At 35.8% G+C, this 27,480-nt stretch overlaps 3 protein-coding genes across 3 annotated transcripts; 1 reads left to right on the top strand and 2 right to left on the bottom strand.

Moving 5' to 3' along the window:
- Nucleotides 1–1,764: 1,764 nt before the first annotated feature.
- LOC141685209 (uncharacterized) lies at nt 1,765–3,512 on the bottom strand. The gene is made up of 2 exons (XM_074490324.1): nt 2,270–3,512; nt 1,765–2,165 (listed from the first exon to the last, which is right to left on the bottom strand). Exons 1-2 carry the CDS (start codon nt 3,510–3,512, stop codon nt 1,765–1,767), a joined length of 1,644 nt encoding a protein of 547 aa, XP_074346425.1.
- Nucleotides 3,513–15,446: 11,934 nt separating this feature from the next.
- Nucleotides 15,447–19,859, top strand: LOC141684031 (PHAF1 protein At3g51130-like). Its single transcript, XM_074488858.1, has 15 exons — nt 15,447–15,722; nt 15,928–16,010; nt 16,558–16,632; nt 16,896–16,963; nt 17,055–17,160; nt 17,246–17,306; nt 17,380–17,546; nt 17,645–17,707; nt 17,898–17,945; nt 18,087–18,200; nt 18,293–18,392; nt 18,483–18,556; nt 19,184–19,288; nt 19,511–19,568; nt 19,686–19,859. The coding sequence occupies exons 1-14, from the start codon at nt 15,626–15,628 to the stop codon at nt 19,556–19,558; spliced, it is 1,209 nt and encodes a 402-aa protein (XP_074344959.1). The 5' UTR covers nt 15,447–15,625; the 3' UTR covers nt 19,559–19,568; nt 19,686–19,859.
- Nucleotides 19,860–19,993: 134 nt separating this feature from the next.
- LOC141684032 (B-box zinc finger protein 18-like) lies at nt 19,994–21,756 on the bottom strand. The gene is made up of 5 exons (XM_074488859.1): nt 21,449–21,756; nt 20,998–21,094; nt 20,763–20,878; nt 20,453–20,677; nt 19,994–20,354 (listed from the first exon to the last, which is right to left on the bottom strand). The coding sequence occupies exons 1-5, from the start codon at nt 21,566–21,568 to the stop codon at nt 20,346–20,348; spliced, it is 567 nt and encodes a 188-aa protein (XP_074344960.1). The 5' UTR covers nt 21,569–21,756; the 3' UTR covers nt 19,994–20,345.
- Nucleotides 21,757–27,480: the final 5,724 nt, after the last annotated feature.

A 27,480-nucleotide genomic window follows, 5' to 3' on the forward strand; every position in this document is an offset into this window, starting at 1 on the left:
TATGTGCTTATGTGTATAAGCTATACTCGTATAGTTCGAGTCAGGAATATAATCGAGTTATCGTATAGAGTGATCGTTCTGGGAACGAGAGTTGGGAATCTAATTAAGATTTCTGGTTTTTATTGTAGATTCGGAGCGTGAGGGCATTCGAGCTAGGAAAGGGAAAAGTATACTAGGTGGCAGTAGTTCAACCCTCAGGAAAGCAATTTCAGGCAAGTAACTCTGATTACTTGTATAAATGATTGTAAAGGAAATGTTGTTCGTACCATGTAGAGTATTGAACTGTTAAAGTATGAAACCCTTACTTTATGAAACCCTGATATTGATTTGAAGTACCCTTTGTTCTCGATAACCTGTTATTGATAATCCTATTGATTTCACCCGTTGATAGTCTGCCTTTCTGTTTAAGTTTCCTATAATGCCATGATCTTATTGAACCTTCAAATTATCTTGGATAACTCTGTTAATGATACCCTGTTTCTCTTGATCGCCCTAATGATCCCTAAGTTAGTACTGATCCTTCAAATTTAGTACCTTATTATCCTTGATACAGAATTCTTGAGAATTGTTCCTTGCGTATCTTTGATTCACTCCCTGAACTTTGTTTCTTTAAAATCTGAATTAAGAATGAGTTTCGACTTGAAAGAGTCCGAATGATTTCAAAGGCTTGGTAATGATAAAATGAATTTTAGAAAACCTATTTGTTTTTCCAACTCAAGGTTTTCCAAATGAATTCCTGATGGATTGGATTGAGACGTAAGAGGCTAGTGGGACTAGTCCAGTCATGATAAGAGGCTAGTGCGACTAGTCCAATTTAAGGCTGAAATTATGTCGAATGGTACCTTAAAGACCGGAATGGAGGTCGATACGGGCTGATCAACCGTATATAATGAAATGGAAAGATAAGTGATCCAATCAAGGGTTCTAAATGATTATTTAAAAAGGGAACTGAAACTTTTATTCAGTAAATTGATTTTTGAAATGAAAATGGTTTATAATGTTTTGAAAAGAGTTGATTATGTTATTGTGGAGCTTAAAGCTCAGAACCCTGATTTCTGAAATTGTTGATCATATGAATGATTCTATATCTTGAAATACTGTTGTTTTCCTCTATCGAAAGATCTATTTTGATCCTATAATGAATTGTGATGAATGTCGGCTTTTGTCCTGTTTCGAGCTTTGTTTCTTGAAAGCCCAACTATTCTTCGGATACCCTTTCCTTATCCCAAAGAAAACAAAAATAAATATATGGAAATCTGCCACCTAGATCAGCTAAGATAGAATGCCCTAGTTTGTTCAAAGTATATTGAGAATTGATATTGTAGAACTGCTATATAGTTACTTGCTGAGTTTTCTACTCACTTGTTTTGTCTTAATATAACCATGGCAGTTAAGCAAGAAGATGGCCAGGCTTAGGCGCACTGCTCGTAAGAGGCGCACTGCTCGTAAGAGCGTACCTGGTGGTCCCTACCGTGTTGAGGGCTTCCAGTTGCCAGAGCAGGTAGTACAGGTTATGAGTGAGCTCGCGCCTAGTAAGAGGTGTTTAAAGATACAATGGGTTATCTGTCGGTTCCCAGCCGGAATTGATATTGATTATTTAATAATATTTTGGGTTTGTAAGTTATATTCTGTGATTGGTAGTTATAATCTTGTCTCATACTTTATCCTGCTGATCCTGTTGGTAGTTAATCGGGGTTTATGCATATTTAATTATTAGAATAGAGGTGTGTGAGTCCTCATTTCCTAACCCCGAGATTGAGGGCATCACAAAAGCTCTTTACGAATATTTAAGTCTTGTAAATCTTTATGAGCCTTTAAATTGTCTTTGGATTTACCTTCAATATCGAGAAGTGTGCCGATAATGTTATCACAAACATTTTTCTCTATATGCATCACATCAAGATTATGGCGGAGTAAAAGTGTTGACCAATATGGCAAGTCAAACAAAACACTCCTTTTACTCCAATTCAACTCATTGGCTCCACGTTTACGTTTTCTTGAAGTATTATTTGGTGCTTTACCAGTTGTACGTACATGCACTTCCTCCAGCTGTTTTAAAATATCTTCGCTAGTAAAAGTTCTCGGGGTACCACGTAACTCGATAGATCCGTCATACTCTTTGCTCTTTCGCCAAGAATGGTTAGCATTTAAATAACATTGATGCCCTGTGAAACATTGTTATCAGTTATTCTCCTAGATCTTGTATCTTCTAAACACAGCGGACATGCTAATTTTCCGGCAGTACTCCACCCCGACAAGTAAGCATTACCCGGAAAATCACTAATTTTCCACAATACTGCGGCTCTAAGTTTGAACATACACTCACCATATGAATCATATGCATCGATTCCATTCCATAACTCTTTAAGTTCTTCGATTAAAGGTTTCAAGAATACATCATAGTCTTTTCCAGGTGATTTTGGACCTGAAATCAATAGAGACATGAGATAGTTTGTACCATTTGGCGAAGCCCAAGGTGACATATTATAAGGAATTATTATCACAAGCCATAAAGTATAAGTTGATGTCAAGTTAGAAAAAGGGTTGAACCTATCTGATGCCAATTCCATTCTAACGCTCCTAGAATCCGCAACAAAATTAGGGTATACAGTGTCAAAATGATTCCAAGCCATTCCACCGGTCGGATGACGTAATATACCAGGTTCAGGTTTTCGCACTTCTTCATGCCATCGCATGTCTTTTAAAGTATGTTTTGAGCTAAACAAACGCTTGAGTCGATCCTTTAAGGGAAACCATCTAAGTCTTTTGTGTGGGATCTTATTTCTTATATAACGACTAGATTTACATACCGGACATGACAAAGCATTTACGTTTTCACCGTAAAATAAAGCACAATCATACCGACATACATCAATTTGCTCATATCCCAAACCCACTTCGCAAAGAAGTTTCCTTGTCTGGTAATAATTATCTGGCATTTTATTACCTTCAGGCAGCATCTCTTTAAAAGACCTTAGAATATACTCAAATGCCTTATATATTAATTTATTAACCACCTTGATACTCATTAACCTTACCACTGGATTCAGGACTGAAAAGTCTCTACAATTATCATACAAAGGCATATGAAGAGAGTCAAATAAGTCATCATACTTTTCACTCACATTAAGCGGAGAATCAGTGAAAAAATCACTACTTGGACCAATGTCAAAATACTTACTATTGATGTTATCGTTAAGACCCGTAGCCAAATCATCATGATCGTCTTTCATGTCCTCATCTTGACTATTGTTGGTTACTTCATCTTCTACATTATTTTCAGGTTCACCATGATGGTACCATATCTTATAAGTTTGAAGAAATCTATGTGTAAGCAAGTGTAACCTAATTATTTTGAGTGTTTGGAATTCCTTGTTAACGCATCGACAACAAGGACATAACACCATTCCTTTAGAGTTTATCTTCTTGCTCGCGACCTTTATAAATTCATTAATACCACTAGCATATTCCTCCGACAACTTATCTGGTACGATTATCCATAAGCGATCCATATTTTTTCTACAAAAATTTAAATCCATCAGCAATATTTAGAAAAAGGTAAAAATATCACTGCACAAGAAAAATAAAATGTGTCAAAATTATGGTATAGTAAATCAAACTCATGACAACTGGTCAATACAAAATACCAAAATAATAGGCTATATATTAATATTGCATATCAAGGAAAATAATATTTATACTGCAAGTAACAAGATCAGCCTAGTATACATCATTGTATGACTATTAGATATCACACAACTAACTAATTACAAATATAAATCATGAAGACAAGTAAAGGTATATAGTTTTATCTTTGATCAAATGAAAAATTGTTAATTTGAAGATTAACAACAACTGTCCTTCTTTGATAAGCAAAGTATTTCATCAACAAACTAATCTTGATATGTTAAATCAAACAGAAATAGGGTATGGGGCTTATTTCTTTATACTAGTTTTACATAAAGTCATATTTGTAGCAGCAACCAATTAGATCTTCCCTTTCATGAAGAAAGTTTGACTGTCCTCACTTTAAACAATTTTGATGAAAAAATTATATCCCTTTAATGAATTTTCTTGTATTTTGTTCTTAAAATTTCAAATCATATTATGCATCTCACCCAGTGTTATTCTCTTAGCTGTGTGTTCAATCTTTTTAATGAGAAAAATAAAGAGTGCTCAAGGTATGCTTCAAATATTCTATTCAGGGCCATATACTTATGATTGTGGAATAAGATTCACATCATGTAACATATCAGATGTTGTTGGTACACACATTGTCCTAGATAATCCCTTCCCCTGTCTCCCAAATTTATTCCCCTGTTTCCCCAATTTATTCCACATATACATCACTTAATACAAAAAATTAGTATAGTTGCTCAAAATTAGTAAGCTTCTATGTAACTCTTTTTATTTTTCTTTCAAGTAGTTGAGGGAGGAGAAGGCATAAGAGAAATACAAGAAAACATTTTTCTTTTTATTTGGTAGTTCTATATGAAAATAAACCTTTCTATATTTTTTTAGAGTTGTAACATGATCTCTGTTTCTAGATTAGAGTTTAAAGTCTAGAAAGTGTCACCTTCCAGTTACATTTAAGCACCAGGTGCATTAGCAAACGGGATAAAACCTTCATCACTTTTTGACATAATTAAATTATAAAACATCCTACTTATACGATGATACACTATTTATAAAATAATATATGACGAATGCCATATGTTGTGTATATGTTGTGTAGTTGATGATTACATGAACAAAACACCTTGGTAGATTTTACTTAGTGAAATTATGTAGCACTCGACAGATAAGGTTTATAGTCCCGACGGATGACTCAATATAGTCCCGACGGATGATGACTTATTATACATCGAGTGAGTAGCTTATGTAACAATAAGTCTGTAGCACATTTCTGCATACACATTGTTTAGAATCTGTAGTAGTACTTAAGTCATGATGACTTTAGTTAGATATGCAGAATAGGTTGATTAATTGTATATAGATGATGTCTTGTAATTCTGCATAAGTGAAATGAAGTCTAGTGCCTGATTGCTACCCGACGGATGAACAAATAATGAATTCGACGGATGATCAACAACCTGACGGATGATCAATAACTCGACGGATGATCATGAACCCGACGGATAAAGAATTCAAATATCTGTTGACAGTGACATCTCAGTCACATGCGTCGAGTGGATGCAAATGGAATGTGGTAGCCTTTTAAAGACTCTTGTTTTTAATTACTTGTGTTTTGATTCATTTAAGTAACTATTCCGCATTGTGCTAATCAATTCATACTTATATATATATTCGAGTTAGAACATTCTTATTTCAAGAAAAAGTTTCAAGAATTCCATTCAACCCCCCTTCTGTAATTCTTGTCATATTGTTAAGGGACTAACAATTGGTATCAGAGCAAGCTCTTAACTTACAAAGAGTTTGAAGATCAAAACAATACAGCAAGATGAACAAGAAGGATGTTGGAGTCAAGATCCCTTTTCTGGATAAAGATAATTACCATCATTGGAAGGTAAAGATGCATCTTCATTTGCTTTCTCAATATGAGGCCTATGTTGACTGCATAGAAAGAGGCCCTCATGTTCCAATGAGAGCTACAACAGGAAATGAGCCATTAGTCCCCAAGCCAAGGCATGAATGGTCTGATCCTGATATTGAACAGGTCAGGAAGGATAAAAAGGCCATGAATATCCTGTTTAATCGAGTTGATGGAGATATGTTTGACAACATTATCAACTGCAAAATTGCCAATGATGTTTGGGATACAATACAGATCATCTGTGATGGCACTGAGCAAGTTAGAGAAAACAAGATGCAGCTTCTGATTCAGCAATATGAGCATTTTCATAATGAAGAAAGTGAGTCTCTCACTGACATTTTTAGTAGGTTTCAAAAACTACTAAATGCTCTAAAGTTGCATGGAAGGATCTATCAAACAAAAGACTCCAATCTGAAATTCCTTAGATCTCTTCCAAAGGAATGGAAACCAATGACAGTCTCATTAAGAAACTCACAAGATTATAAGGAGTTTACTTTGGAGAGACTGTATGGCATCCTGAAAACTTATGAGCTTGAAATAGAGCAAGATGAGAGGATGGAGAGAGGAAAGAAGAAAGGAGGATCCATTGCACTAGTTGCTGAGTTGGAAAAAGAGAAGGAAGTGAAGATGGAAGCTGTTGAGTCAACTTCAAGGGTCTGTGAAAGCAAGGGCAAGGGGCTTGCAGCTGAAAATGAAGATTATTTTAGCCAAGATGACATGGAGGACATTGATTAACACCTAGCATTTCTTTCCAGGAGATTTTCCAAGCTCAAGTTCAAAAAGAACTTTGGAGCAGCCAAGCCAAATAGAAACATGGTGGATAAATCAAAATTCAAATGTTTCAAATGTGACTTGGCAGGGCATTTTGCCAGTGAGTGTAGGAAGTCAGATTCCAGTAAGAAAAAGTTTGAGCCTGTGGATTATAAGCAAAAATACTTTGAACTGCTCAAACAAAAGGAAAGGGTTTTCATAACATAAGAAAATGACTGGGCAGCAGATGGTCTGGATGAAGATGAAGATGTCAGCTACGTTAATCTAGCCCTAGTGGCCAAGTCTGATGAGACAGAAACAAGTTCTTCAAGTAATCAGGTAATTACTACAAACCTTGCATATTTATCTAAAACTGAGTGTAATGATGCCATAAATGACATGTCTACAGAGTTATACAATTTGCGTGTTACACTTAAGTCTCTTACTAAAGAAAATGCTAAAATCAAAGAAAACAATTTGTTTTTGAGTGAGAGAAATAATGTGCTTGAGTCTCAGTTCATTGATTTTGAAAAGTTAAGAATTAAGTGTAAAATTGCCAAGGAAGAATTAACTGAGTCCCCATTCTCATTCTCCCTGTTAAATTTTGATACCAAGAAAAGTTAGAGCATGAAATTTGGTACTTGACACGTGAACACGACATGAAACAACACGAAAAATACGGATATGGGTTTTAATTTTTGGTACACAAAACACGAATATACACGAACACGAAATTACATGATAGATATAGTGTCGGATGTGGGTTTCAATTTAGGTACACGAAAGTACACGAAATTACACGAGATAAATATATTTATAAATTAATATATATAACACATGAATATATTTATGTATATAATATAAATATAATATAAATATTTACAATTTTTTATAGAATACTATGTAAAAATTTATATATTTATATATACACTCTCCATATTTTATTAAATTATACATTAAAATATATTTTTTTATATATTATATGTATATATATTATATTAATTTTTATTTAATATACACGAAAAGTACACAGAAAGTACATGACACGATTCGAATCGGATATGGGTTTCACATATGGGTACACGAAATCATTTCGGGTCAGATATGGGTTTCATGTTTACGTACACGAAACACGAAATTACACGACACGAAAGTACATGACACGACCCGATTGCCCGCTCTAAGAAAAGTTTAATATATTTTCTCCCTGTTAAAAAATAATCTTTAATATTATATTATTTCAGTCCAAAAGAAAAAAAGGAGAAAAAGATAATAGAATTAGAAATTTATAATATCCAAAGGGTTATTTTAACAAGTTAAAATCAAAAACTATGAAAAGAAAGATAAATGTAAAAATAAAATTCTAGGCCCCTTCTAATTTCAAAAGGCAAGGATATGAAATTTCAAATTAGAATAACTGCAATGAATTAAAAGGCATATCAAGCTAAACTTAACATAAAGATAACATAAATATTATGTAGACAATCATTTAGTCAAATTCAAATCATATAGCAAGAGGTATATACACAGGCACAACACATATATAAATATATGTATATAGATATATTCAAGATGAGCGGAGAGATTACCAATATAAGATGTAACAAGAAAAAAACAGGTTTCAAAGATGAATTGCTCTTTCCTATCAATTTGCCACGGTTTGGTGTGGGTTTATCGGATGTCTGGGCTTTTCTCAAGTAATTAGGGTTCATGTGTTTTTTAACAAAATTATACTTTTATTTGTTGATTTTATAAAAGTGTGTAATTATACGGAAGATAAAAAAATTACTCTAAGATGATCGGGCCATTATTATTAGATTTGGCCAAGTAAGATTACATTAGTCATGTAATGTTACACATAAGCAAAAGAAGAATTTTAAAAAAAATATATATGTAGCTAAATCTCTTTATTTACCAATTATTATTGGTTGTTTATAATAATATTTTAAAATTTTATATTCACCTACCAATATTTTTTATCAATTATTATTGGTGGGTAAATATATCGTTTACCTACCAATAATAATTGGTAGGTTTATTGGTAGGTAATTTATTGGTAGGTAAATATCAAATTTCTTGTAGAGATATGAGTTCACAAGAATTAAATCTTCAATATTTAAAGGACTTGTGAATTTATCAGTAATCCAGTACCTCATACTTAGTGCTAATATCTTGATTATCATGATTACAATGTCATATATATTTGTAGTAGTTAAGTATTATAGCATTAAGTTTGAATACTATTTTAATTGATTTAAATTATGACTGTAGACAATTCCATTCCATATCAGTCTCAGAATTTGAATTTTAATAAAATATTATGCAACATAGTTATTTGTATCTTCTATGAATAATTATGATACTTTTAGTATTAGTGATATTATTTAGAATTTTTGTTCTATTAATCAATGCTTATTTCTAAAATCACTGATATTGAAAGTTGAAGTATTTTTTAAGTCATATGTATAAAACTCTCAATATTTTATATGCTTAGAAAGTATTTCTAAAATTACTAATTATCCAGAGAGTGATTACCATATATATAAGTCATATATCCTATTGGTGATTATTCAAGGATAATTATAAAAATATTTAAGTGCTAATATCTACCTCATAGATATTTAGTATTTGTTTATTTAATATTTATTTTGGGTAGTTTGGATTATGGAAATTGAAGCAATTCAATGATTTTATTTGCTCCATAATTCAAGCAAACTTAAAATAAATAAGCAGCATGATTGATTATAATTAAATCTGTCAACAATTGATATCTAATATATTGATTGTAACTTATGTGTTATAAGTTAATTATGAGATTTGGTTTTAGTGAATTTAGCAATGCTTATATCTCAAGAATTCACTGAAATCAGAATATGATTGTAGCATGATTAGTTGTGTGTAAATTCTTGACTTATATCAGTTAATGATATATTGTTAAGAGTTTAACTATGAACTAGTTGTGAAGTATTAGTATTTGTGACATTACTTATAACTCCTCTAAGTAATCAATGCTTATCTTCAGTCACTTATACTAATATAAAAAATGTAAAAATATTTTGTAAGTACAACTATGGTCAATGTGGATAATACTTTAATAGAAGTAACCATATGTTATCAAGTTAGAATAAATTTTATACTTATTTGCAAATTCCTAAACACTTTGATAATAGATGCAATACTCAATGGATCAAAGTATATGGAACTTAGGATATTTTTCTAAGATTGCAAACAAGACAATGTTGGTTAATGTTGCTTTATTTATCAAACCAGTATTGTTTGAGATATTACAATTGTTAGGAGTTAACAATTATCTAGCATATGAAATTGAATGATAATGTCTATTTGATTGGTAATTGGTATTTAATTCATTGATCTTATTTTAATATTTAAAATAGGATGCAACATAATTATTGGTATCCAAAGTACTTGACAAGTATCAGACAATGATATATTGTTAATATTTTGTTGCAGATCATTGTGAGATTTTAAGTTCTGGTGGATTTATATGAGTTGTTATATCTGACAGATTCACTACAATTTGAAATCAGCAACATAGTCAGTCTTATTAAGGTTATTTATCAATAAACAATCTTGTTGATTATAATCTTATAAAGAGAGATTATGAAGCTTTTGATATGAATGAGAATTGCTTAGACTTTACCCTAAGTGATCAATGCTTTTACAAAAACTCATTCATATTGAAAGACAAAATTTTCTTTCTCTTCTTAATACTGCTAGGTCATCAATCTGTGTCTTATCAAATCATTTATCTTTTTAGGCATAAAACCACACTTGTGCACTCGAACCATTTTAGGAGAAAATCAAACTTCTTTCTACATTGGTGATTTCTTATTTCATTAAAATCTTTTGAAATCACTATTGTACATCATTTCTCTCAAAAGATTAAATGCATGACTTTCATTCATTATAGATCTTAAATGCATTTTATCTCTATATTACCATATGTTTTGTGATACAGGTTCAGCCTCCAATGGCCTTCTTTCATTGATAGTCATGAGGTTGAAAACCCATAACTTCTATCCCATACTGTAAAGACAAACACAGAAACAGAACCAACCAACACTCTCTTACCCCTAAAATGAAGTATGAATGAGCATGAGGGAGAAAGTGCCTTAGTGCACCACATAAGGAAGGTTCCGAAGTCAACCCAACAGCTCTAACTCCTACAAAATGAGTAGTATTTAAACCGAGACAACTGCTAGCTTCCATACATCTTCTCAAAAAGATGTAATGGCTGAAAAGGCACAAAATAGTTACTAGATTCATTCTCTCAACATGGTACGTCTATTGAAATTCGCCTGTCGGTCAGGGTATCCGATGTAGTGTCACCACCTCAAACATAAAAAATTCTTGATGCACAAGGAAAGGTTACACACACAAAGGATGAGTCGACGAAAACAAGAGTTTCGACCATTTTATGGTCAGATTCGAGTGTTTAAGGTTCTTTAATGGACCAATTGCCTTTACAGGTGTTAGGAGAGGATACTGATCCAATAGCCATATGTCAGTGGTCAGTGTCTACCTCCCAAGGACTAATAAACATGGATGCATCTGCGGATAGTGGATCTGACATAAGTGCAGATTGGAAACTTGTTGACAATGATTCAGATATTACCTGATGAGTCACAAGGAAATGTCTTCACAGACATTAGAAGGGACTTTGATCTTTATGCTAAATTCTTTGGATCACTGTTTACCTTCCCAGAGTTCAAATCTGGAACCCTCAAAGGGAAACTAGAAACTTATAGAGTATGACTCAGATTCATCTGACGAGTCTAACAAGGATGGGGATTTACGAACTTCCATTGCACCACATGTGACCTCCTTAAGGATGGCTAATGTGATTTTCCTTGGAGGTACAGCTGGATTTTGGATCTATGAGAGGAGTGATACACTTGTGAAAATGAGTGTAAACACGAGTGGAGAGAAGAGTGAAACACATGTGAGGTACACCAAACAGAATCACACACTCACAATGAGGAAGAAAGAGAAACACCATATCCCATTCCCTATCCCTAAACATGGTTCTTGATACTTCGGGTCTCGAATCTGTTTATGATTGGAACATAACTCTTAGGGACCTAACATTTACAGATTGGATTAGAATACTTCGGGATCTAAAAAGTTGGGAGCTAACAATTGGTAACAATTGGTGATCTCACATTTGGGAGGTATAAGGAGTTGGGAAGATTATTGAACATGATGATCAACAGTGAAGTCATACTTGCAGCATTTAACGGGACATGGTTGATCAGACTCTGACTTGTTATTTCTTTTCCAACCAAGTAATATATGAGAACTCCTTCAGACAACAACATACATTCCTTCTCTAAGGGGGAGATAAAAGTTTAAGTAATAGTTTGGAGGATTCCTTAACTAAGGGGGAGAAATAGCAGGGAGGAGGAAAAAGGTAAAGCACATGTACACTACACCACACCATTGTTGTTTGTAACTACGGATCCTATTGTACGGGAGATGTGGTAAACACAAGGTGATTTCCTAGTAATCAGAAGAAGTGGTTTGGTTCACCACTATTCTTCATAAGGGGAGAAGTTATTTTCCAAAAGGGGAGTACCATTAGTTCTTATCTGCGGATCCTATTATACGGGAGAGGTGGTAAACGAAGGTGATCTCCTTTAAGCAGTTGATTCTCAAAGGGGGAGAAGCAAGAGAGATATGCGCTTCTCAACGGGAAATGTGGTGGTACAGAAGAAGCTGATGATGATTACTTTAAGAATGAGAAGTGTTATCTGGAAGAGACTTGAAGAACTAAGGATATGAAGATGAAACTACGTGAAGATCAGTTCAGTGCTAAAGGAACAAGCATCTTTCATTTCATTTACTCGAGAAATCTGGATATGCAATATTTGATCCAGAAAAACAGTAGCATTATTTACAAGTCCTGGTGCATTACTTTTTCTAGTTGTTAGTTGAGTTATCCTCTCTATTTAATTTGTTTGTTAGGTTTAACAATCAAATAGGGGGAGATTGTTGGTGAGACTGCGTAGCTGTATGAACAATTATGTGATAACTCAACACGAGAACAACACTAGAACATGACAGATTAATAATACTACGACTACACAAGAAATCAGGATGAATGAAGACAAGGCAAATACAAATAATCAAAAGATTAGAAGAAGGCTTGAAGTATGTTTACATGTCACTGAAAGAAGTTCATTAATATGTTCATGCCTCAGTGAAGAATAAAGGTTAAAGACTTTCAGGGTTTCAGAAATGATGAAAATTCAGTGTATAAAGTGCTACCAGAAGATTTCAGTGTATTGGCATTGATTTAAGATAGACAGTGTGTGAAGCATAGGAATCTGAAGAATTGAAGACATGGTATAAACAGAGGTTAAAGAAGACAGCTGCAGTCTTGAAGTTATACTCACTGACATGAGCTTATTTATATGTTCAAGCCTCAGTGAAGAACAGTGAATGAAGTGGTCAAGATTGTAGTAGCAATGAAGACGTTGTTTAAAGTACCAGAAAGGATTCCAGTGAAAGTACGGTTGTTTATTGACGGTCGATGTTAGAAGCAATGGATATTCAACCAATCTGTATCAACTCAGAAACACAAGACAAATTAAATTAGGTTCTCTCAATGCTAGTTGTTTGTGAACCAGACCAGTGCACCAAATATCAGTATACAAGAAGGGATTTTAATTCAATTACAGAAGAAGGTGTTGATACAGTGAAGAATGGCAAAACAGAAGCAAAATATTCTAAGGCAGAATACTTTTCACTCTGGTCGCCATAGAGCTCCTGTGGTTGCCATAGAGCTCCTGTGGTTGCCGCCACAGAGCTCCTGTGGTTGCCGCCATAGAGCTTCTGTGGTTGCCGCCATAGAGCTCCTGTGGTCGCCATAGAGCTCCTGTGGTCGCCATAGAGCTCAAGTGGTCGCCATATAGCTCAATTGGTCGCCATAGAGCTCAATCGGTTGCCATAGAACACTTGGTTGATTTTTCAGTGAATTATACAGCAGCAATTCAAGGATATTTATGGATAAAAAGTTGTCACCTGTCCAAATGAATTGAAAGTCTCCACAGAGAAGCAGAATATATAACAATCAAAATTATCATTGTTATTAGTGTTGTTCATCTTCTCTCTCACGAGAGGTGATGAAAACAAGAAGCAAAGATTTATAAAGAAGCTCCGGCACCTTGGATATCCGTTTAACTTCTCACCGGAGTAACGTTATAATGCCCGATTTAACTCTTTTATATTCATAGGGGCATTATAATCGTTACCTGGTAATTAAATCCTTAGACAAACAAAAGCTAAATCATTGTATAGGATTTGATTTGTAAATCTTTGTAGTAGCTAGGAACTTTGTCGTTCTTAGATTGTAGCCGGTTAATTTATTTACCGGAGTGTAGTAACACCCCTCTAGGATTTATATATGATTATATACTTCCCCGAATATCTTATGTTCCTCGTTTTATTGTTCCAAACACTATTCACCTCAAGAATACGAAACCACTAACCGAGCACTAAATCTTATATCCGCTAAAGATTCGAAAGAATTTTTAATTTAGTGATTATCGTATTCAACCCCCCTTCTACGATAATTCGGGACCTAACACTGATGATTGAAGACCTCCTTATACATTCAGCGGGTGTCCTCGTTGGGGATGCGGAGTTAACATTGGTGTGTGATTTGAGAGCTATGTTCTTGCATTTAACGGGTGTCCTCGTTGGAGAAGTTTGGAGTCGTCCTGCATGTTGCACCCAAGAGCGTGGAATCACCTGTCCTACTATCTGGTGGGTTACCCTCATTCGGGGGACAGGAACGCGTCCGGCATTTAGGGTGAACCGTGGCTATACCTGCGTTCGTAAATCAAGGGAAATAGTTGTAGCGGAGTGTTATCCTTGCGTAGGGAGATGCACTATCTGTGAATTACTACGATTATGAATGAGCCTTGGGCCTTTACGGCTGGGCCTCATAGTTGGACATTCTTAAAGCTAGCGGAAGATGGATTCTGGAAGGATTTCTACCGGGTCTAAGAATAAGAAGTCTAAGCCCATTAGATTTCTTATTCCACAAGAACTATGTCAGGTTTGATCCCTATATAAAGGGTACGTAGGTACATTAAAAAGGGGTTGGAAGTTGAGAGCTAAAAAGGAGCCACCACTAACCCTAATCAATCTCAGCCCCCAATTTATCATAACCACCACACTCCGCTCACTTTTTCGGCGAAAAACCACCATCGTAGATCTTGATTCCGGCAACGAACCTCAAACTTTGGTGATACCAAAATCAATATGATTACCAAATCTTATTGTTTGGCTCAAGAAATTATGAAAAAAATTGACTTGGATTCTTCGGTATGGAACAATCATAGTCAAATTTTAATATGATTTCTTGAACTAAATAGTATGTTTTACTAACTAGATTGAAGTCTAAAACGATTTATATCCAGATATGTTACCTTTTTTCGATTTCGGATAAATTCTATTTTGGACTGTAATAAAATGATCAAATTTAGTTAATTAATGATTAGTTCAAGTCAAATTTGTAATTGGCAAATTTGCAACAAGTGACCTATTTGAATTTAGTTAATGTTTATTTCGAGTTAAACTTCCGACCGACATATTTGAGTATTTCTAAACACAATAGTCACGTACTTCGGCCCCGTTTGTCTATCAACTTATAAGTTACTTATTGCTTATAAGCTCGTAATAAATTATCACGGAGTGTTTGTCGACCCAACTTATAAGTTGGATTTACAACTTATAAGCTGATAAATTGAATGTTAGTAACAACGTATTTTTTCTCAACTTATTTTGGATTTTTGTTTATATTAACTTTAGTTTTAAAAAATCTGTTCTAAACTATTTTTCTAATATAATAATAATGAATTAAGATAACTTTATTTATAATTTATTTATTTTTGTTTAATTAAGTAAAAAAAAATTGACTTTTATCCAAATACTTATATAACTTTTAAGCATTTATCCACTTATCACTTACAAGATACTTATTCATTATAAATTATAAGTTACTTATTTTAAAATTTTCAAATCCGACACTTCGTATTTAACCGTAAAAGTACTTATTTCGATTAAATTTTAATTTTCCTCCACTAAAACGACACCGTGGTAGGAAGCGCACGACAAAAAGCACAAATACGCGCAGAGAGAAGCGTAGTTGGCTAAACAACACAAGAGTCTGAGTTTGATCGATCGGAAAAATCAGAGAGAAATTAGGGAAAAAACAAAGCCCAGAAACTACGAACAAATTACTGGGTAATAATACTCATACGTATATTACAGTACATTTATTTAGTGTAAATAATGTTGCAAAGACCTAGACGCAGATGCGAGAGCACGGCCATGGGCGCTATCGTTCTTGATCTCCGACCCGGTCTCGGTATCGGACCCTTCTCTCTCGGTATCTATCATTATCTCTCTCGTTTCTCCCCCTTTATTTTTGTTTATTTTTTTTTAATTTCATGAATTCAATTAATTTTCTTTTATTTAATTTGGATGATATGATATATTTAGACTCTAGTTACTTCATTTTGTTTAATTGGGACTGGTTTTGATTAAGTGGTTTTGTTGAGGACAAGTGTTAATTGAGTTTGATATGGTTTCAGGTATGCCGATTTGCGAAGCCTTCGCTCAAATTGAAAATCAGCCTAATATCTATGATGTTGTTCATGTCAAATATTTTGATGAGGTATACTTGATGTTTATTACCAAATTGTGGATTTAAGTTGATTTAAGTGTATTGTAATTGGCTCTCTAGTTAGACAAGCCGGCAATCATAGGGACGTAGTATGGATGATGTCTTGTTAGAAATTTGTTATTTCACGTACTCATTTCGAGTTTTCGGTTTTCAGCAGTTTTACGTTTTTTTTAGGTTATTATTTTCCTGCAAATTTAAGTATTTTGTGTTTGTCCATAATTTATTGAGCCTAAAACAAAGAATTTCAACTTTTTCGGCACTTACTCCTCATTGTTTACATACTCTTGTTATCTGTATCCGCTAAGATTAGGTTCCAATTGCTGTTATAGAACTTTACGATTTGTTTCTATTAGCAGTACATTAATTGTTCGGTAATGGCCGTAAAAGTTAAAAGTGAAAGGACCATTTTATAGTTTTCACTTTATAGTTTTCATGTGCCATCAATGATCAGACTGAAAGTCAGTTATTGTTTTAGAAATTGTTGCGAAGCATCTTTAGGTATGGTCCATCCCTTAGCGTACTTCTAATTTTGTTGCAGGAACCTTTAAAGATGGATATTGTTATAAGCTTTCCAGATCATGGGTTCCACCTCCGGTTTGATCCTTGGTCGCAGGTATTACTTACATTCATACACATAGTGATATCTGCTCGGTTCAGATTACATCCCAGATTTTATTGTTTATTTATTTTTACTAGCTAAATATTTATTTGCTATACCTATTAGTTGACTTTACACACATTATTGGGATTATTGGGAATATATCACTTAAGTTCACCTCAGATACATATAAGTTATCTTTTCCGTGCTGTGTTGTTTATTTTAAGTTCTTTAATGTCTCCCACTTCAACTAACAATCTTATTCTACTATGTGTCAGAGACTACGGCTTATTGAAATTTTTGATATAAAACGACTACAAATGCGGTATGCCACATCCTTGATAGGGTGAGTTCTTATGTTTAATCCCTTAATGTCAAACCTAGATACTGTACGCAACATTACTTTTAACTCTAATCTTCTATAATTATCATTTCAGAGGGCCATCAAGTTTAGCAACTTTTATAGCTGTGTATGCTCTTTTCGGGCCTACTTTTCCTGGGATTTATGACAAGGATAGAGGTGTTTACACCCTATTCTATCCAGTACGTTCCGTGACTTTTAAATTATTGGTCCACTAATTTGTTTCTTTAAATGCAACTAGAGTCATCTGAAATTTAAATTTTCTAGGGGCTGTCCTTTGCTTTCCCGATTCCCACTCAATACACGGAGTGCTTTCATGAAGCAGAAGGTATCGGCTATTAATACTTTTTTACTTATGTGAATGGTACAATAAGCTCATACGTTCACCTTGTTCTATGAAGCTGGATTACCCTTGGAATTCCCTGATGGCACAACTCCTGTTACATGCCGTGTATGTATATATGATGGTTCTACAGATAGTAAAGTTGGAGTTGGCTCACTAATGAAAAAAGCCTCTGTCCCACCCTTACCTGCCGGCAGTCTTTACATGGAGGAAGTTCATGTCAAGGTGTTGCTGTTATAAAGTGTTTTTATAATTATATTAACATCACTGTTGTAAATGTTGGAAGCAGTAATTCAGTACTTATTCATCATCTTGTTGAGCAGCTAGGGGAAGAGATATGGTTTACTGTTAGAGGCCAGCATATCCCCTTTGGTGCATCTCCGCAGGTAAAATTTGTAAAATTTTTAAATATCTATATAGAAATAATTTCTTTTGTTTTGCTTCAAAACTAATCTTTAGAATTTATGCTTCATGCAGTTTGGTTTTCCCTTTTATCCTGAACCACATGCTCAATCCGTCTTCAGTCTCTTTAGTCTTTCCTATGTTAAAATTTAAATTTGAAATCTGTTAATGCAGGATGTGTGGACTGACTTGGGCCGTCCTTGCGGAATCCACCAGAAACAGGTACATCCAAATTGCTCAGCTGTACATTGAAATTGTGCATTTTAATTATTAAGACTCCTGTTTTAAGTTGTCATCACCGCCGTCCTTTCATAAAATTCATAACGTGGGGGTTTCAAGAAATTGAATTTTGTTTATTCACAGGTGGACCAGATGGTAATTCATTCTGCATCTGATCCCAGACCTCGGACAACTATCTGCGGTGACTATTTCTACAATTATTTTACCTGTGGAGTAGATATCTTATTTGACGGACAGGTACTCTATCTCAGACTATTTTATTCCTCATCTGTCAGATGATAGTGTATTTTATTTAATTTTTACAGTGTGCATCATCTTCTTCTATGCAGACACACAAAATTAAGAAGTTTGTTCTCCACACCAATTATCCCGGGCATGCGGATTTTAACTCGTACATGAAATGCAATTTCGTTATCTACAGTCCTGATTGTAAGTTGTTTGTTTTTAGCACCTTCATATAAGTCTTGCTAATTGAGAAACTTACTGATAGTCGTTTGTTTTAATTTTTTAATCTCTTAGCTGAGGGGAATCAACCAGAAGCAGACCCTTCTAGGCACAGAATAACACCCAGCACGCAATGGGATCAAGTCAAGGTGAACTTTAATTTATAGCTTGAGATTAATTATTAAATTTAATACATGGTTCTTTCTTAATTTTGTAATTGCCTGTTACTGATTGTCGTATTATGAAGCTGTTACTAATTATATGAGTGAAGTAATTTCAAAGTGATTCCAGTCGCTAACATGTCTGTTAAGTTTTTTAATCCAAGTTGGCTCATATGTTATAACATTGCACCGGTAGATACTGGGTCCTTTGTTAACAGATCGTGTAGTATCTACCAGTTTATAAGCTGAAGAAAATACATTCGTATTTCCCCATACCTAGATGCAGATACAACAATTTGGAGTCTTATATCTGTTGTGGCAGCAAGTATGTAACTCTATCGTACAAAACACTCATTATGATATATGTCATTGTTTACTATAACTGTGTTAGACTATGAATACAAGTCATTAGTTGCTTGCACTTAAAACTAGAAAAAGGGAATGGATCATTTTAGAATACCCTTTTCATGTTGCACCTTCTCCACCCAAAATTGTTAATCATTGTCCATCTGAAATTGTTCATGTGTCATCTTGGTGATGAAGACCATTGGACCTGAATTTCGTGTATATTGGCATTGATCTGTCAAGTTAAACTTTTGAGTTCTTCCTGTGCAGGAAATTCTTGGGGATTGTGGCAGAGGTGCTATTCAAACTCAAGGCTCAGCTAGCAATCCGTTTGGATCTACTTTTGTATATGGGTATCCAAATATTGCATTCGAGGTGAATAAAAAGCAACGTTTCTTTCCATTATCAAATTACTTAGCGTGGTAGTCATAATTTTCCCTTTCAAGTTCTGTAAACACATGCAAACATGAACCCCAGGTGCATGTAACTGCAGCTTCTTCTTCTTTTTTGATATTATATTATTGAACATTTATATAATATTCTAATGTTCAGTTTAAAAGAATGAAATCCTCACAAAGGTATTTCTGATCTTATTAGGTCATGAAAAACGGCTATATTGCAACTGTAACCCTGTTCAAATCCTAATGAAATGTCGGTACGTAGCTTTCTTGCATTTTTCTTATTATGTATTGTTCAAGTATTGCCGTTTTGCCTTTGGGACTTTATTTTGCCCTATATAATGTTTGAGATGCTTTTGAAAATATCTTGGCAGGTAGTCGTGGGGGGTTGTGTAGAGTTGGACCGGGGTGAAAGCAGGTGTATATAAACCATTCGAATCTACTCGTCCCATGTAAAAAAATGTGCTGTTATTGTAAAGTCAACATGTGAATTACAAGTGAATATACAGTTATGGTTAATTATGACTGATTGGTCCAGTGCCCTCTAATCATTTAGTATCTGCTCTTATTTTGATTATTCATGTCTATCTTGCTGTTAGTCGATTATGTTGTTCAATTAAAGTAAATTATGGTGACTGCCATCATAAAATTCCAAGTACTAAAAAATCCGAAATGAAGCGGCTTTTGCAACGAGAAAAACATGGTACTCTTTTCTGATAATAAATGACATAATGATAGCAGGCATATGGAAAAATGGTGTTCATTACAGGTCGAAGGACAGTTTTTGTGATGCCACTGAGCTGTTTGTACTATACAGAACCCAATACCTAATTTATGCTCTGTTCGGATACTAATAGACAATAAATATTGGTAGACATTACAAGTGAAAGAACAGTTTGTGCTTCCCCTAGGCAACTGAGCTACAGGTAACTATGCAGAACCGAAAACCTAATTAAAAGAAGTTGTAACTTGTCGAAGAAACTTGCTGCTGTTTACCCTCAATCTTGTTGTGGCCATGTCTACATGCATGCTATCTAGGGTTCCTGGCATTATATAAACAATTACATTAGTGGTACTTGCATTACCGGAAACAAGAAACCAATGATTAAAAAAAATAAATTACTTATTAGCAAGCACTTACCTGATGATTTGAGCCTTCACCGTTGTTCTTCTGTGGCTTGACATTTAGATCAAACATAGTTCCCCTATTAGTGGCATTAGAATTCGGAACCTTGGGGATGCCATTGTTTTCCTGATTCTCTGAAGAAATCGGTTTGGATGACTGATTCAGTCCCATCTTGTTCTTACTATCACCCTCTAGTTTCAAGTTTAACTCCTCCGCTTGAGAAGCGTTATCTCCTGGAAACTGTTGTTCAACATGGAAATTAAAATTGAACATAAATTCGAGCATGGACTAGTTAAGGCAATACATGGCGTAAAAGAGAACCAACCTCAACTCTCTGCCTGAAAAAGAGATATCTTGCATGGTTTCTTTTACTTCCAACATGTATCAACATATCACATTGCAAACAAAGAGAACTTCCGTCTGTCTCGCAGTAGAAAAATGCTAGATGCAAAAGAGATTTAAAGGACTAACTTGAGTGAGTGTAAAAACTCTCATGAAAGTTGCAGTGTATATGAAATAGAAATGTCGGATGTAGCAGAAGTAGGACAAAAGATGCATACCAGGTTCGTTTTCACATATATCACAACGAGGAACAGCGATAGGGTCTGCAAGCCCAACTCTCACATGCCGACTAGCAAGCTTATTACACATGTGAACCTGAACCACAGTGGAACTGACTAATTGTATATTTTTTTTCTTATAAATTAGCAAGTTTAATGATGCAGATTTGTAAGTTTGATGGAAGATGAATGATTTCATCTTCATGCTTTTCAGCTCTGAAGATACCATGTATCAGCCTTATACCAGACTTGTAATCACACTAATTCTCTAAACGCAGCCACCTTCTTAATTAGACATATGTAGTCAGCTAAGAAACACATTGAATCACCAAAAAAGATGAAACATAACCGAAAAAATTGAATAACATTTTTTTTACAACGAAAATGGATTCAAACAAGCATAAAAAATGGAACATGTGCAAACAGAAATAGAAAATGGAGATGAGTAAACCTTTTCATCGCAGGAACGGCAGAGGGAGGCCTCGTCGGCAGCACAGAAGACCAAAGCAGCAGCGCTCTCACAAACATCGCAAACAGTACGCATGATTCTAAAACTACTCGATCGTCTCATTTCAACGACATTGACACAAATGAATCATCACAAATCACATACAACAAACAAACAAACACAAAAAAGAGTTTGGAAGCATGTAAACGCAAATAAAAAAAAAACAAGAAACTTTTAGGTTTGTTGTTGTAGTATTTGTATGTTACGTAGAGTTGTTAGAAATAATGAAAAAGGACAAAGTATGGGGGACTGAGGAGGGTGATTGCAGTGGACGCGTGGGTTATAAAATATGGACCGGCCGATGAGATTTTATTATTGCATTGGTTGTGCGTCACAAATTCGATGGTGGTGGGGCGGTTGATAATGACAAACCACCTGGGCTAAGCCATCAGTTCTGTAATAGTACGTGCCTAACTAGTGTCTACTCTACTCCAACGTTTATTAATGTTTCTTAGCATGTTTTGTTTTCCAAACCTCCTCCATCAGCAGGGGCCTGGGACCCCCTGGACTTGAGTATCAATACATGAGATTGTGGTCCGCTTGGAATCCAGGACGAATTCACATGACTTTATTTCTAACAAATTTGAAAGAACAAAAGCTTTGATGCTCAAGTTCGTAGGATGACAACTCCAACTTTGATAAAACAAACTTTGGTCCCAACGGTTAGTATCCTCCCCTTTGTTCAGGAGATTGTGAGATGCAATGCGTCTGTGGAAGGTTGCCTCGCTATACTTTGATATTTAATATAACTGGATTCAGATTATATCATATTAAGTCACGGTACTTCGATTATAGAATAAAAAACTAAAAAGGGCATATATTACTCGCATACGACATCTCCTTGTTTATAGAGTACGGATTCAGATCAGCTGTGATGGATGGATTCGAACCCAGAGCAAGAAAAAAAAAGGTTCAAAAAATAAAAGTGGAAGTATCAATTTTGAAAGCCAACTCCAATGGTGATAGGGTATAATAGACCCGGGTAGGTGTCAACCTGGACTAAAGGGAGGCAGGATCAACCGACCTGCTAAGACCCCCCTCTCCCAGGCCAATCAAGCATAGGAGCCCAGGCCCGGGCCTATCCTACTTCCCGGATCCGGATCCGCCTGCATACCCGGATCCGGATCAGGGCCAAAACCACAGTGAGGGAGGTCCCAGCAAGCACATGCACATCCCACAACCCGCCAAGCAAAGGTACGTGGGCACATGACTATGACAGCTATCAACAACCAGCACACCAGAAAAGCACGGCGCGTGTCAGGGGCCGTTAGGACACTCTGGAGGTGGTCCTCCCCTGGACACATGTAAGCAGTCCACCCAAGCCAGGCGTCCTCTGGTCCCAAGATCCAACGACCCAGATTTAGAGGTAACTACCCCTAAACCCTACCTTGGGGCTATATATACCCCCAAGGCTGAAGGGTTTAGGGGTTGGGAAATAATTTCTCTTGCACTCACACACTCACACACTCAAAAACATATAGCAGCCATCACATAAAAACACACATACACAGCAGCCTCTAAATTACATAAACATATATACCCTCATCTTCTCCAAAGCCTGTTCTCATTCTCACACCGGAGGCGCCGTGGGAGCCAAACCCCCCTTCCGGTGTTGTTTTGCAGGTGCCCAACTAGCAGCTACACCTCATCCACGCATAGAAGGTCCAAGAACGCCGTCGGACGGAGCCGCCCGCTCACCGGAGTTATCATTTGGCGCTAGAAGGAGGGGGCCTCCATCCTTGGGTCTCGGTGCCCCTGGATTCATCTTCATCAGCAAACTCTTGAGAGAGTCCACTTTCAAACCTGTAAGAACATAAACAACCAAACCCTTTCTTGAATATGAGTTTTCACTTTGAACACGTTTGTATGAGCTTCTTGCTTTAGGCCGTGTTTGTGTGAGCCCGCTCTTGTTTGTTAAGTTTTAGTTGTTTAGGGTTTGATAGTCTTGGTAATCTCGAAGCCTGGGGTTTAATAGTCTTGGTGGTTTAAAACCCAGAACTGTTTTAGCTTGCGTATTTTCTTTTGTGTTCAAGAGCCTGCTGTTCTTGTTTGGTATTATTTTTAGCAAAACCCAGAAAGTTTGCTTGCTGTTATTCTGGACAATTTCTGTAATATTCAAAAAAGCAACCTCAGATCCACATTTGTAGCCTCAAATCTTGGTTAGTTGTTTGTACAATTGTGGTAATGGCAAGAGCAGGAAAAAGTACAGCTGGTAGGCCCTCCGCCAGTACCCACATTCAAGATCAAGACCCCTCTCAAGTTCAAGAACCTGGGGGAGACAGGGAAACCTTCCAGGAGCAACCACTGACACAGCATACTCCAATCAGGGATGCTAGAAATGTCATAGAGCTAAATCAGTACAAGTACACAAATGTCCCAGTGGCAGAGGAGCAGATGGCTAACTTAACAAGCCATGAACTTGCTGAAGCAATCAGGCTCTACAGAGATGAACAAGCCCGGGCTCAGATGGAATTTGAGCAATATGATGAGAAAGAAGAGTCCGGGGACTCTCAGCAATCCAGGAGATCTGTCTTCGACCGAATTGGGGCTAAGGCAAAAAAGAATCAAAAGGAGCCTAGCAAGAAGGAGACAGAAGCAACCAGAAAGAAAAAGCTAGAAGAAATCAGAGAAAAGATAAGAAAAGAGGAGGAGGAAAAGCTGGAGCAAAAAATTCAGAAAAGAATGCAGATGGAGGAGGAGAGACTCCTAGCTAAAACAAAAGGAAAAAGAGCACGGAGGGACCCTACCCCCGAACTCATTTCCGATGACGAAGAGGAGGGTCAGAGAGACCTCAAGGAAATGATCAACGAGCTCCAGAGAAAAATGGAGAAAGAATCCGGAGTGGAAGTTGGGGAAACCCTCACGCCCTTCAGCCACTCCCTAGAAGCCATCCCCCGACAGAAAAATCTCAAACAATACAACTTCGATTCTTTCGATGGGCTGGGGGATCCGGAAGAGCACCTCAACTATTTCGAACAGATAGCCCAGATATACTATTACAATGACTTGACGAAATCCAGATTCTTCGCTTCGACCCTCAAAGGGGGGGCTCAAAGATGGTTCAGCAGAATCCCATCAAGAAGCATTCACCCCTGGAAAGAATTCAGAGAAGCCTTCTGTTAGGTCCCAATGTGTTTGTAGAAGGGGGGGGTTGAATACAAACAGTACCAAATAATCGAATAAATGCGGAATAAAAAATGTGAAACAAAATTCAAGTTAAATAAAAATATTATTAAACTTGAAAGGTGTTACAACAACTGTATCGATTACAAGGTATTAATCTCAAATCAATTATCACAAATCTAGAATAAATTCGACATGAACTTTTTCTATTTTTGCAATAATTAGAATCAAATGCTAAACACGATTTGAGATTAAGTTCTAGGGATTTTGATCCGCTAGATTGTTACACAAGAACAAGATAAATAATTCTAGTGGTTTGGATTTAACATTAACAAACTAGAATTTTGATCTTGATGTAAGCAGAGAAGAAAATAAAATGTTTCAAGGCGGCTGTTTTCTTTTCTTTGTTCTTGAATGTGTTCTGTATGATTGAGATCTTTTTAGTTGAATGACTTCTGCTTCTATTTATCAACAGCCGAATTAATTGAATTGGAATGACAATCCTTTAAGCTTGTATGACAATCGGTGAGACTATCCTTTTGAGCTAGCAAGACAATCGTTTGAACCAGCATGACTATCGGTAGGACAATCTTTTGAACTGGCATGACAATCGGTATGACAATCCAGATTGTCATGCTAGTTCATTTTCCATTGTCTTGCTGATTTAAGATTGAATTTAATCCAATTAAACTTCTGAAAATTCCTAAAATTAATTCTGAATTAATTAATCAATTAATTTAATTAATCAATAAATTAATCTTTGCAGATATAATTTATTTTCTTAATTAAATTATATGACTTAATTAATTAATAGAGAATTAATACTAACCCTGAGCAGCATCCATTCTTCTGAATATCTTCTGAAAATCACTGAGAATTATGAATCAATTCCACCACTTCAACGTTGACACTCGATGTACTGTCTGGTTCATGAGTGACTAACTTCCGTGACGTTTCTTCATGTCTTGACTTTGACACTTTGATTTTCTTCAGATTAAATCCTTGTAATTAATGATACTCTGACAAGATCTCTGTCACTTGATTAAATCCACGATCTTGATTTATATCACTGAGGCATGATCAAATTCTTGAACTTCTTCCAGTGAATCTTCAAGTCTGCAGATGAACAATGTTTCTTTATCCTTTGACAGATGTTACTTTGCGAGATCTCTCTGACGGTAGATCCACTATTTACTTATTACATTCTTATTTGAGTTGAGTTGAATCCTCGAATATACAAATAGGCTATGACATATGACTTACAATCTCCCCCTATTTGTTTGTTAGACAATAACACACAAATACCTAGAGGATAACTCAACTAACAAATAAGAAAAAGATATAAACATACATGCAAAGTAAATAGCAGAAAAGTTCTGGATGAGATTTAACATTTTCCAGATTCTAAGTAGATGTTCCTCTAGATTGAACATATCTTCAAGTAGTTCCATCTTCATTTGTACAACCACATTTCCTGTTGAGAAGCCCATATCTCTTGCTTCTCCCCCTATGAGAATCAACTGATTAAAGAAGATCATCTTCGTTTTACCACCTCTCCTGTACAATAGGATCCGCAGATAAAAACCAATGGTACTCCCCTAACAGCTTCTTCCCTTACTAGGAAATCACCTTGTGTTTACCACCTCTCCCGTACAATAGGATTCGTAGTTAGAAACAACAATGGTGTGGTGTAGTGTACATTTTTAGGATCTTTTTCTTCCTCCCTGCTATTTCTCCCCCTTAGTTGAGGAATCCTCCAAAATTTTCCAGATTCCAAGTAGATGTTCCTCTAGACTGAACATATCTTCAAGTAGTTCCATCTTCATTTGTACAACCACATTTCCTGTTGAGAAGCCCATATCTCTTGCTTCTCCCCCTATGAGAATCAACTGATTAAAGAAGATCATCTTCGTTTTACCACCTCTCCCGTATAATAGGATCCGCAGATAAAAACCAATGGTACTCCCCTAACAGCTTCTTCCCTTACTAGGAAATCACCTTGTGTTTACCACCTCTCCCGTACAATAGGATCCGTAGTTAGAAAAAACAATGGTGTGGTGTAGTGTACATTTTTAGGATCTTTTTCTTCCTCCCTGCTATTTCTCCCCCTTAGTTGAGGAATCCTCCAAACTATTACTTAAGCTTTTATCTCCCCCTTAAAGAAGGAATGTATGCCGTCGTCTGAAGGAGTTCTCATATTTCACTTGGTTGGAAAAGAAATAACAAGTGCTTCTCTTTCTTCCTCACTGTGAGTGTGTGATTCTGTTTAGTGTACCTCACATGTGTTTCACTCTTCTCTCCACTCGTGTTTACACTCATTCTCACAAGTGTATCAATCTTCTCTCATAGCTCCATAATCCAGCTGTACCTGCAAGGAAAATCACCTTAGCCATCCTTAAGGAGGTCACAGGTGGTGCAATGGGAGTTCACAAATCCCCATCCTTGTTAAACTCGTCAGATGAATCTGAGTCATAATTTACAAGTTGCTAGTTTCCCTTTTAGGGTTCCAGATTTGAATTCTGGGAAGGTAAACAATGATCCAACGAATTTAGCATAAAGATCAAAGTTCCCTTCTAATGTCTGTGAAGACATTTCCTTGTGACTTATCAGGTAATATCTGAATCATTGTCAACAAGTTGCCGATCTGCACCTATGTCAGATCCACTATCCGCAGATGCATCCAGGGGATTTAAGCCTGGGGAGGTAGACACTAACCACTGACATATGGCTTTTGGATCAGTATCCTCTCCTAACACCTGTAAAGGCAATTGGTCCACTAACGAACCTTGAACAATCGAATCTGACCTTAAAATGGTCGAAACTCTTGTTTCCGTCAACTCATCCTTTGTGTG

The sequence above is a fragment of the Apium graveolens genome, chromosome 9, assembly GCF_009905375.1.
Source record: "Apium graveolens cultivar Ventura chromosome 9, ASM990537v1, whole genome shotgun sequence".
NCBI lineage: Eukaryota > Viridiplantae > Streptophyta > Magnoliopsida > Apiales > Apiaceae > Apium > Apium graveolens.